Genomic DNA, 13,368 nt, shown 5'->3' on the forward strand with positions numbered 1-13,368 from the left:
TGCTGACCCTGTGCTCTGCCCTGCTGCTCTTTTCACCCAGGAGCTGAATTAACTAATTACCAGTAGGCTGGAAGGTTTTGAGACTTCTCTTCACATCTTTTCTTAATGCATTTAGAAAATGGGACAATAGGGAGCTATTTGGACTTGCTTTGAAATACCGGTGTCTTTTAAAGTTGACTACATATCTGTGTTGTGAGATATTCAGGCGTTGGATGAAACTTTACAGCTCCTGTCATTTTTACTGTTCCTTCATGTTTATGTGGTGCTTAGAAGAAAGGTAGATGATGATCTTAAGTGTGGGTCCCACTTGTTTTGAGCATGGAGATGGCAATGCTGCGTGCAGTGCAGTGTTATGTAAGTAGCAGGGAGCTCATGGTGTTTGTGCTGTTTGAGATTTCAAAGGTCCAACTATTCTAAGACTCCTGGGCAATGGGAGTAGTGCGTTGGGATGCTCAAAATGCATCTTATTTTCTTACCATCTTCTCACAAGTTGAGCATTGTGATTTTAAGTGACATCATTGTCACATGCAGGAGCAATAGCAGCATTTCACATTGCTTGCAGATGGTATAAAGATCACAGGACTCTTTTTCTTCAGTGTTCTCTTTTTTAGGTACCTTGAATTCTGTCTCAGATACACGGCAGCTTAAGATAAGCTATAGCAAGCGCTCTGCCTCTCGCAAAGGCACAGCTTGAAGCAAGTACAGTTGCTGTGCAGCTGACGAGCTGACGCTGCTCACAGGAAAAGCAGATGACACTGACAAAGATAGCAATGAAATTAAGAGCTGCCAAGTAGCAGCGCTTGGAGGTAACACCTCAGAAAAACACAGCTCACTGCTATCTGGTTTGTTTATTTTTTTTAAGTAAGGGTGGGAGGGGAGAGAATCATGCTGTAGAAGCTTAACAAAGTGGGTTTTTTTTTTTAGGTGTTTTTATTTTGTTTCCTTAAGGACATCACAATAATATGTGTTTCTTGTTTCAGAACTTTTCAGATTTTTGTTTCGGATTTTTTCCGGTGTTATTTATCTAAACATATTTTAAGTTATTTGCCTTAACCTACAGGTTCCTGGCCTGATCTACAAAAAACCTCTTTTCCATATTATTGTTGTGATGACAACATATGTTAAGCTATGTCACCGTTTGCCTTTCCCTCTGGTATCAGTGTCAGGACCTGAGGGAACAGCGCGGAGCTGCCGGGGTGCTGGGAAAAGGTTCTGCACTGGCGGGCAGTGGGCACGGCCCCGAGCTGCCAGAGCTCAGCTCTCATAACTAGGGTTTGGATTTTGGGTGGTACTGTGTGGAGCTGGGAGCTTGGTGACTCTAGTGCATCACTGCCAACTCAGGATATTCTGTCTTCAGCTGTATTTGAATTTCATGGTCAAACGTTCACAATTTCTGAAACATTGCATTTACGTGTATATGCTTTAATTGTAATGTTGTACTTGCAAAACTTCAAGTGATTTGAAGTTGCACTGTGATTAAAAAAAAAAAAGCGAAAAAATCACTTTTTAATCTTTGTGATCAATTTGTGGATGTGGTAATTCTGGATTTCTTTGTTGAGATGTTACTTAATAGCAGCAGTGCCCACACTCAGTGTCACTAGCTATTGACTGTAAGAATAGGCCTGGGCACACGGGCAGTTGGAGATGTTGGAATCACCAACTGATTTCAGGGACTTTTTCCCTTTTCTGTCATTCCCATGATTACTGTCAGTAATACACATGAAGTAAAGAAGGGAATTTTTTTGTAGAGGTCCAGTGAGAGTGATGGTAAGTGGTTATGAAGATGTGTTAATTACAGAAGGCTTTCAACTTAGTTTTTTTTATGGGCTCATTTACTTGCTGCTCTTTTTCTTGGCTGAACTCTTGGGTCTCTTCTGTTAAGCTAACATGGTTGCTTTTCTCTGCAATTACCTGATTCATGTTAGTGCTTTTTCAGCATGATACTACAGGGTAGGCAGTGAGTGCTGTTGTAAGATATGCTCGATGTAAATATTAAGAGCAAGAAAAAGCTTTCAAGTGATCTGGAGCAGTCATAACTCAGCATTTTAGCAGTTTGTTTTTGAATGGTATTTCCCTTATACTTTCTATCAGCTTCATTGAAGTAACCACATTTTGTGCAGTACTGAAACTAATGCCTTTATTGCTTTTGTTGCACCTGATACTACCTCGACAGAACAAAAGAAGAACATGTGAGATGCACAGAATGAGACGTGTAAATGGTGCAATTATTACTGACTGGAGTAAGAGTTGAAGAAATGATTTCCAGTGGAATTTTCTTCCTTCTCGACATCTGTACTCCCACTGATATCACTACTTCAGTAAATAAGAAATCCTAATTAATTCCTGTGCTTTTACACTGGACTGTAACTCTTAATGAACACTTTATCAGCCTTCGTAAGAACTTTTTTGGTGTCATTTTAGGCAAGGCAAAAAATATTGTCCATCTGTTAGGATTCAGATCTTGCCTTTAATACGTGGTGTCTTGTCTGTTGCCTTGATGGGAATGCCCTGCATGTAAGTCTGGTTTTTAGATTATTATGAAATTGCATATCTGAAATATGGCTTTCAGATATGTGGCTTTTAAGTATTTGCAGTCAGTATTGAAAAAAAATTTCAGTGTTGTTGGTATCAGTTATTGTAGGTAAATTATTTGTTCCTGTTTAATAGCTTCTTCAGAGAAGAGAAAAATAAATGCATGGATGGTAAATGAATTAAACTTGTCTCTGAGTATTTAGTGTTTCCTGGAAATAACAAAGACTGCATGGTATCTTGCAGCTGATAGTAAATCAGAAATCCTAGGAGATGGGCATTTACTGCCCTGAGCTGCCACCAAATTGTCTGGGGCAAGAACTGCAGCCTTTCTCTGCCTTGTAAAGTTGGGATATATTTACTTATCCATTTCTTTGCATAGGAGGAGAATGAGAGAGAGAAACTCATTGTAGAAAGGCAAGTTGTTATTGTTTGTCTGTTCCTAGTATTTACATTAGAGGTATCAGTATGTAAGCAAACACATTAAGTTCTTCATTTAGTTTATTTAAAAAAAAGAAACCAACACTGCCTAACAACACCACCATGCATGGTTTTAGAGATGTCTCTGTAGTTGGTGTGACTTCAGAGTTATAGTTGTTGATTGCAACTGTAATAATAAATATGTTTATGAGGGTAAAGCTTGAAGCTTTATTGATGCTGAGGGGTGATCCCCCCGCTGCAGCTGAGGCCACTGGAGAACTCCATAGGACAGGACAGGCTGATTTGGCTGGTGGTTGCTGACAGATGTGAAGAGGAGGATGGTTACTGAGGAGATGAAGGGGCCTTTAATTCATTTAGTGGTTCTGTCACCTCTGTGCACCTCTCTGCGTGCTGGCTGGTCAGCTCTGACTGTAAAACATTTGACTCAAGGGGATTCTAAATCATGTAAAGGCCTGCAGGCAGCACGGCCAGCTGGGCTCATCAAAGTAGCAGCATCAGCAGTGTAAGGCTTACAGGACATGTGCTGGATGGTTTATGATTCCAAAGGCTTTTAAATTCTAGACAAATTTCTTACAACTTATGTAAGCAAATATAAGCAGGTGATATTAATGAAAGCAGGTAATGAGATTAATTATGCTTTGCAGTCAGCTTTGTTGTTTTGAGATTAGAAGAAAGCAATTATCCACTGAGGTGAAATTCACTGGTGGAATTCAAATTCAGCTTGGTGGAACCAGTAAATGTTTTCCTTCAATACTCTACTACTGGCAGACTGGCTTGTCTTAACTGGTTTTAAGATGGACTAATCAGATGCAGTACATTGAAATTCTAAGAATTTTTCAAGTAAGATATATGGTAAAAGTCGGATGAGATGGAGCAATCCATTATATGTGTGAATGTATTCACTTTGTCTGATGTCTTTGAGTATAAAGATATACACATATCCTGCCATTGCCAGTAAGGCAGGTAGTCTAATGCAGTCGATGTATGTTCTTTTGGCATACCTGGTACCAAAGCAGGTGTTTGTTTTGCTTAGAAACCCTTTAAACCAGTGTCATGAACACTTCATGATCTATTAAACTGTAGTGTTTAAGACAACTGATGTTGCACTACAATGTGTTGTGCTTGATGATGACATCATTATACATAAGAACATAAGAAGAAGCCTTTGATCAAAACCGTAACAATAATCACAGTTCACTGCCTGTGGTTCCTTGCCTTGTCCAGTTTCTTAGGTAAGGAGAGTTGTGAAAGGAAGATCTCTGAAGCTAAATCTGCTGGTTACTAGGTACTCATCTAAATTTTACTGAGCGATTTCACTCTGAAGATAGCACTTTGTAGATGGAAGCAAAAGAGAAGAGGGCCTGTTGTCACATCCAGCTCTGTCAAGAGAGAGAAGAAAAGTAGTACCTAGAAATTTGCTCCCAAAGCCAGAGAACAGAATCCCATAAAAAAATGTAGAATAAGATTGTGAGTTTGACTTCTGTGTATTAAAATAGTAGTAAGTGAGCTAATATTTCTGATTCCTACTGGATTTCAGAGCACTTACGTAAGAGCTATAGATGTCAGTGGACCTGGGCAGTGGTAGCAGTGGTAGTGGCAGGGATGATTTCAGACTTGAATGAGACATTATTGGAAGTGGTAAAACAAGGCAAAGAAAGTTAAGATGAAGTATCACCTTGGTAATTATTTAGTTTTTAGTTTCTGTGAATGTGGAGGTACTCTCATGCTAAGAAATGCTCACCAGTTGAGAATGGAGTTTGCGACTAGGCTGGGAGGAGCTTGGGAGGAAATGTAGGTCGGTGTTAGCAGAGGAAGTATTTGTGCGTGTTGTATTTAATTGTCTGTAGAGTTCACTGTTCAAATAGTTGTGGGTTGGGTTTTGTTAACGTGGGTCTTCGTTCCATAGTTTAAGTGGATGTGAACCATTCTAACCATTCTCTTAAGCTTTACTTTTTTTTTTCTCCTGAATTGTTGCTTCAGTAGCAACGTGATTTTGCTGTTTTGCATCATCAAAATCATCCTGTTTGTGATGCTGCATTTGGTTGCAGTGGAGATGATTGTCAGGAGAAATATAATTTTTCAGGAAGCATTAACTGGTTTTATATTCAGTGTTCAGTAACTGGCAGTTGTAGATAAGGAACAGAAAAAAAAAAAAAACATTAATTGTTGTTTCTCCAGATTTCTAATCTTTCTTTCCCTTTGAAACAGCAACAGTTAAAATAATAAGTAAATCTGTTACAAAGGCAAGCTAGATGAAAGAAGAAATTAATATACTGTACATCATAGAAAAGATTTTCTATGTAATCACATTTTTCTCCTCCTCAGATTTCAGACAAATTTTTGGGAAAAGTTTTGGAAACAAGCTTTGTAAAATTATTTAAGTGCTTAATGCATCAGTAGTCAATGTTCACAGTATTTACTAAACATATGCATCCTATTTGTGGATAAATTTAATACAAAAACTGCATAATCACTGTAAAACACTTTGGCCAAGCAGAGAAATGTTTTATAGCCTCAACATACAAAAATATTTTTTTTAAAAATTATCTTTGTGTGGACACATGCATTTATAACCAGCCAGTGTGTGACTTACCATCGTATCAAATACAGCACTGAATGCAGGAACACATGAGTTCTGAAGTCAGATAGAACCAATATCTCCATTAAATTTTCTAATCCCCACTGATTCTTATTTACTTCCTGAGATGTTTTGTCTCCTCATATAGAAATGATATTTCCAATTGCTCTCATCTGTGCTATTGTTTCATTATTGTCACAGCAGTCAATACATAGATTAAGCGACGAATGGAAAAGAAAAAAAATATTCAAGAACAATAATGAAGTCAGTATGTGTAATAAAGGGAGGAGAAAAAAGCAAATCTAGCAGCAGGAATGCCATCTCCTCGTTAAAAGTAATGGCGAGGACAGATGTCCACTTGCAGCTCTTGCTGTGCTAATTGACGTTTCCACCATCTGTACTGCTCGGCAGTGGGCGCTCACTGGGAAGCAGCGCTCTACAGACCTGCCTGTGCAACAGAAAGCGTGAGTGACCTCCAGTCCTCTTCAAGCCACAAAGTTTGCCTTGTCTAAGACACCTTTAGGACTACCTAAAATAACGTTTCTGATTAAAACGAAACAGATTCTTTGAAGAGATAAGGAGTGCCCCTGTATACCTTCTGCTGACATAGCACTGAGAACTAATGGAAGCTTTTGCAAAATAAACATCTTTGCCTTAGATTCCCAACTCCCTTAGCTGTATCTCTGTGTATAACATGGACTGCTCTGTGTATTTTGTAGTCCCTTTCTGACGTATTATCTCTGCAGTAATGCTTGGCATCGTTATGATGTGCCTTTATCACTGGTCTTCAGATTACTTCACGCTCTCCTTTCCTCTTGCTCAATAAATACAGGCGTTTGTCAGTTTCTGACATTCAGAGGAAAAAACAAAAAAAGCTGAGTAGGGTTTTTAGAGTGATAGCCAGTCCTCAGGAGGATGGAAACCTTTTGATTAGAACTGAACATTGAATTTCATTTTCCATCATTTCTAAATAATTTACATGAAAATAAAAGTTGTAATTAAAGAAGAAAGAGTAGGTAATGTAATGTAGGTTATGTAATCTATAATCTGGAAGATAACGTTGGACATAGATGCTTTAGGCCCCATTTAGTCCTCAACCTTATAGTATCTAAATGTCAAGGTCAGTGAACAGTTTTTGTGTTAGGGAAGCATGAGCTCTTGGATTTCTTTGGAGTCCTCTCCAAAGAAATGAATGTACCTATAAAATACTTCTGTGTGTGTTAAGATCAGTACTGTAGGGCAGGATGTATGCTTTACTGTCAGGAGGCCGTGTATAAGCATACTTCATGAAATGGTGAATCCATCATATCTAGGTAAATGTAATTAGGATCGTTCAAGTGTATGTCCACTATTTCCTGCGCTGCATCACCCATCCCTGTCGTGCTGTTGAGTAACCAGTCATGTGCTCACCTGCCGGAGCTGGCCCACTGCTGTGCACATATGTTCCATGTTGGAAAATAATCCTTTTGCAGGTGCTTTTTTCTTCTGCTTCCCAATATGTCTGAGGTCTCTCTGTTTCAGACATGTTTTGTGTGTCTGCTTGTAGATGCATGATACAAAGATTTCTGTTCAAAATTGCTACACTCTCAATGTTGTTAATTTTTTAGAATTTTCCCCTTAACATATGAAGTCATTGCTGTATTCTGGATATGCTTTGGGGAAATAGTACAAATTGTGCATACCATTTTTAGTGAAAAGCCTGTTTTGTATTCAAGGGCTTTGCAGCCCTCTGTAAGCTGATTGAACTGGCTTTGTTTCGTTTCTGCTAAAGGCTTCTCACTGCGTCACATCCCATCAGGAGTGAGTGGCCTTTCTGATCTCTCATGTGCATTGTCCTAACTTCTGTGGTCTGCACTGGTTCACAGTGCAACTACACAAATGATTTACTGTCTGCAATTCACATTTCATGGGGGCAGAGCCTTTACCCCACATTGGACGCTGAATGGGAACTCATGGAGGAGCTGAGAAGTTTGGTGTGTGATTGTATGAATCATGGAGATGGTCACATTTTATAGCAGCTGGAACCTGTCTGTTGTAGTCTCACTCTGCAGTAGGTACTGCAAATTAAATTGGGTGAGGTAATAATAACTACAGCATGCCTTTATCTGGGAGAGGATAGTGTTTCTGAGAAGCTGAAGGTGAAATGAAAGTTTGATGAGTTAGTCAAGAGCCAGGAGCTACACAGCAGTTGTAATTATATACTTCAAGTGAAAGGTGAGTCAACGGCTTTGGCTGTATTATGGCAGGATTGATACGTTCAGAGAAGCATCGCTTTAGGCAATTAGGCTAGTGCTGGGTACTTTCATCCAGCAGGTATTTTACTGCCATGCATCTGCTGCACTACCAGGAACGGCTGCACCAGTCCTGAATGGAGGAGATGCAGAGCTGAGTGCTGTTAGCATGTTTGGATCCTCACTGCTTCTGTTTGGCATCTTGGGGATCCTTGTAACAGGGCTTCCTGTTCCTAATGGACCCACAGGAGTCAAGGCTCTTAGAGGAGAGGAGTTACCCTGAAGTGCATGAGGAGGGGGGATGATGGGAATCCTTACAGCGTGGGATGGCTCTTACTCTCATGCAGGAACCTTTGTAGCCCTCTGGGGTTCACCTATTTTCATTGTGTCAGCTCAGTGTGAATAAGCATGACTAATTTTACATCGCTAATTACATTCAAATCTTACAGGCTGTAAATGTTCCAACTGGTATCAAATCTGACAGATACCTGTGACCACTTGCTCTGTTGCTGTTCTTTATGCTTCTTCTTCTGCCCTAACATTTGTATTTTGTAGCTTTTTTTTTTTTTTTTTTTTTTTACAGAAAAGGTGCTAGACATGAACAGACTCAATATAATTAAAAAACCGGGAAAAAACACCTAAGTGAAAGGTTACTCAGCACAACTAAAATCACATTCTTACACTGTATGCAGAATTTGAAGCATCATGCAAAAATCCAAGCATCTATACAGATTTAAGGAAACCTCGTTTCCCTTCATGCAAACATACTGTCACTGTGGTTGTCTCTTCAGGGAAAAAAAAATGATGCTATTAATTCCAGCAATTATGTGACAGTACGTAGGCACCGAGAGCAGTTGCTTTGAAGAACATGACATCTCTTATTGAGTTTTTCTTTGAGGTCATTGACCTGAGGTCAGAACAAAGATGTGCTGCTGCTTCTGGTATTACTGAAAGCTGCTGACAGCCATCCCAGCCTCATCCCAGATGTAACATCTCAAGTATAACTTAGTTTGACCTTATGATTATATTCAGAAGTCAATGCATACACATATGTATGCTTTTATCTACCTGTATAGGACTTATTAAAGTAAGCCTACTATTCACAGACTCGCTTAGGATTAGAACTGACAAGAATTGGTACTAATTAACATCCTTTTCAGAAAGTAATGACAAATCATCTTGCAAAAGCAAAATTTAAGTGGCAAATCTGTCTGTTTGTTAATATGCCGTGGATGGTAAAGCTTGTTTTATTGCTATTGAAGTAATTTATTTTTAAATTATTTAAATATATTTTAGTTTATTCTGTGATATATTAAAAGACAGATATAAGCAGTTACTGTATATTTCTCTGCAATTTTAATTACTTTTTGTTTGTTTTTATTTACAGGGTTAGCTGGCACTGCTGCAGATCTAGAAAAAAGAAAGCTTATTTTTGGAAAAAACTTCATACCCCCAAAGAAGCCAAAAACTTTCATACAGCTAGTGTGGGAAGCACTGCAGGATGTGACTCTTATAATCTTGGAAATTGCAGCCATCATATCCTTGGGGCTTTCATTTTATCAGCCACCTGGAGAAGGGAATGAAGGTAAAAACTTTTGATTGAATTCATTGACATAAGTTTAAGTTAAAAAAAAAAAAAAAAAAAGTCTTGTATTTCCAATTCCTTCCATCCCTGCCCTCCAGAAGGTCGTGAAGAGGAAATCTCCGTTTTGTTTTCTTCTATTTCCATTACACGTGGTAGTGACACATTATTTGCGTGCTTGACACTTCTTTATGCAAGCCACTGAGCGTCATGCCACATGTTAAGTGAGTTAAAAATCATCATATTCTTGTGACACTTGAGCGTTTCTTTCTGTTTTCACATCTGAGCTTGTGGTTGGTATTTATTAATCTTAGATTATTGCTTAATGCGCTATAGAGCAGAAATATGTAATTGCTTACGTAACTGATGATCCTGTGCATACAGACATGAGCAGGACTTGGACTTAGTGAAATTCACTCATTTCAGTGTTTTCAGTGTTTTTTCCATGGCTAGCAAACCCAGCTCAACAAAGAGCTTTGGAGGCTATGTCATGTTACTGCTGTGATATCTGTAGATGGCTTAAAGTCCCCCTCCCCTCCTTTTTATTCTTTTTTTTCCTTTCCCTGCTTAGGAAAGTACTCTTGAATTCACATGCTTAAAATATTCATTCCTCTGCATAAATGCAAGATTTCCATTTCTGGCAACTGATCCAGATTTTTTCTTTCCTGCTGCTCTCAGACTTACAAAGCTGGATAAAACCTGCTGTGTGAAATGACGTGAATAGCTTGGCAAATGTATGAAGAATGCCTTCTTCTAAATATAGCCTTGAAATGCTTTTTACATTTGCTTTAGTTTCCTTTGGCTACTTTCCTTGAAGACCCTTCCTTTTTCCATTTCCATTCACAAACACAATACACACGTAGCTCCGCAGAGCACTTGTAGCTCACTTACAGTTCCTTATCTTTTATAGATGATCAGGAAGCTTTTGTTGCTTTTTCACCTTGAATTATGTTGTTACTGCTTTCAGCAGGTGTTTGATTTAGGCATGAGTAGGGAAAGGAGGTAATTTGTTTTTTTTAACTGAAGAAAACATCATTTTTATTACCTCGTAACTGGACATAGTAAGATACCCTGGGGACATCATAAACCACAAATGATGGTTTACAAAATTAGAATTAAAGCTTGCAAACTTTTTTCCTAGGCATAAATGTGCCAAATGTTCTCTTACTACAAAGATTATATAGTAGGGAAATAATTCTGAAAACAGGATTGTTACAGGGTTCTAGGAAAAGAGGACTTATGCCATCAGATTCTGATTTTATATCATTATTATTACTGTTGCTGTTTTGGTTTAATGCAATATTTAAAATGTTTCTTTTCCCGTGGGAATGTATGACACATCTGAAATTCTGGAATGGTACAAAAAGCTCAGCAGTGCAACCTGGGAAAATGTATTTGTGTTTTCCCACAGCACAGTGTTTCCATTCAATGGCCTCTGGTTTCCCCATCATTTTAGAACTGTTTTCCTAGAAGATTTTTGCCATGCTTTACACAGAATAGATCAATGTAGAGAATATTCTGTAATCCAGCTTTTTGAACACATTTTAAATTTGGTCCTTTGAATTTTTCCAACGGCATATTTATTTATTTATTTTTGAGCAATTCCTTACACGTGGGAGATTCTCTCATTTTAAAATCAGTGTAATTTTAAATGGATGCCAAGGATACGTACTGTTTATTGGTAGATGGCCTTTCTCAGGACACATTTATGAGCAGGCAAGTCCCACCTGTGCTCAGCCATGCGCCTTGCAGCATTGGAGAGACTGGGAGAGCTGAGGGAGAAGTGCCATTTCTCTCATGCCTGATGGTTTGAGATTTGGGCTGTTTGTAAATGGCAACATGAAAATGAAAGACTTTGAGACACCGCTAAACACTATCTTGTGTATTTTTTTTTTATACATTTTAATAGCAAATTATATGCTGCCCATATACCTCATATATTTCTATGCCTTTGACAAATCTCAAACTTTATCTACCAATGACTTTATTACGTCATGTGGTAAGTTGACATCATATTTAGCTTTTTAGAACAAATAATACTTTCTTTTTAGATGCTTGAATCCTACTTTACATTTTGAAGCTGTAACCGAGTTAGTATTTAAGTGAGTTCTGCAGTTTAAGTGCAAAGTATTTTTTTTTTTCCTGATGTGTTTGAAGGCTAAAATACACATATCCAAAACATATCAGAGTGCATGAATTGCTTTGAGAAACTTGTCTGATGGTGTAGTCTAATGTTGTATGCATCAGTATGTTTTGATGTATTAGGCAGATATGTGCTCTAAAGTTTAAATTTTGGGGGTTAGACTTTTTTTTTCTTCCATTTGATACAATAGATGTTGATATGTTACCCAAGTTTAAGTCCTCTGACTGCAGTATGGTTGCATTTCCAAATCTCAACACGTTTTGGTACTGTCCTGAGTAAAGTAACTAGATAATTATTTTCTGAGTTGCATTCACTTTATGCTATTGGAAAGACTTCAAATTTCTGTTGTTTTTGCACTACCAGTAACTATCTTCATCAACCAGCCTCTTACCTGCTAGTAATCTATTGTTTGAAGTACATGAAGTTTTTGTTCTCCTACTTTTTTTTCCATTCTCATTTAAAAAATGAACAAATGTTGGAAAACATTATTTCTTTTCCTACTGCAATCACAAAATCCTATCTATGTGAATTACTAGATAATAGCATGGTTGGCTTTATTGCTTCTCCAGAAGCTACTTCAACTCTATTTTCACATTTCTTAGTAAGAGTGAAAGTTTCAAGAATTTGTTATCAGAAGCTGTACTGCTGTTTTTGTGATCTGCTTTGCATTCCCTTTCACCATCTGACAGGCCATTAGGAGCAATTGAGAACTTCTGCATAAATTATTGTCAGCCCTGTGGCAATTACTGCTCTCCTCACTGATCCACATAGAATCATTTTTCCATTCTTTCAAAAACGTGAAAAATTTTTTCTGTGTTTTAGTAAACCTGTACTGAGGAAAAAGAAAAAGAGCTGGTGCAGGTGTAGTCACTGCTGCAGTGTTTTTCACACAGGGACGTGAGTAGTTAAAATGTGGCAAGTTAAAAATACTTAATTCCTCAGAACAAAATTCTTCAGTGTCCTGGATTAACAGATTACAGACTGAATAAAGTTAACAGTGAGCCAGTGATTTACAAAGAGAATTTATCAATGATATGGGATCCTGGCTTCATGATTTTGTGTTTTGTATTTTTACTTATTATTTTTGCTTTGAAGATGAGTTCATCCAGGACGGTACAGGACACAGTACCCTGAAATTTGGTCCTCCTCAGCCAGTTGCTTAGTTTTGGTGGTGGTGTGTTGCTGCTTGAGGCTGTGGCTGGGATGCCTGCTAACTTCTTGTGACTTAGTTCCCTTAGGGAGGATAGTGTTTCCACATGTTCAACACTCAAGTATTTCCTTATCATTCCTAGAATGTACCCCACTGCTTGGTCATCAGGTGATAATCTGGAGATTTAAATCAGAAAGGGCACCCCTACGGGAGAGAAGGTACAGCTGCTCCAAAGCCCCCTGAGGATGGCTGCCTCTTTCCATGCTAAGCCTCCTGGTCATGGTAGCACTCACTGTACTCATCATTCATCTGTTCCTTGTCAATCTAGAAAACCTCATGCTCCTTATATGTAAACCTTGAAAAAGTACATGTATACGGATGGAATGGACAGCAGGTTGCAGTCAGAAGTGGAAACGAATGTGCCAGTAGAAACAATAGAATCTTTTGAGTTGGAAGGGACCTCCTTCAATCTTACCAATCTTATGTCCCTTGTCCTTTGATCCTTAAATCAGTTTGTGTTGTGACTGCTTTTCATGTGCTTTCTAGCCTTCTACAGGGAATTCAGCTCTGTTAACACAGCAGGCATTCTCTGCCTCATACGAAAATAAAATGTACTGCTTTTCTGGTACAACTCTAAGGTCTCTGTTAAGAAGTCTATTAAATATTCTATGTTTGTATTTATAACCAGCTGAAGTTTCTCGTCCATCTTCAAAC

The 13,368-nt window shown here is 38.3% G+C and overlaps 1 protein-coding gene across 15 annotated transcripts in view; it reads left to right on the forward strand.

The window, feature by feature from the left end:
- Positions 1-13,368, forward strand: part of ATP2B2 (ATPase plasma membrane Ca2+ transporting 2) — a 397,887-nt gene that overhangs the window by 271,634 nt on the left and 112,885 nt on the right. For all 15 annotated transcript variants that reach the window (XM_085236247.1, XM_085236256.1, XM_085236248.1 and 12 more), the window contains one exon: positions 9,167-9,364. In XM_085236247.1, the coding sequence (XP_085092373.1) occupies positions 9,167-9,364 (198 nt within the window). The remainder of the gene's footprint in view (positions 1-9,166; positions 9,365-13,368) is intronic.

Source organism: Meleagris gallopavo, chromosome 14, assembly GCF_905368555.1.
Source record: "Meleagris gallopavo chromosome 14, MGAL_WU_HG_1.1, whole genome shotgun sequence".
Taxonomy (NCBI): domain Eukaryota; kingdom Metazoa; phylum Chordata; class Aves; order Galliformes; family Phasianidae; genus Meleagris; species Meleagris gallopavo.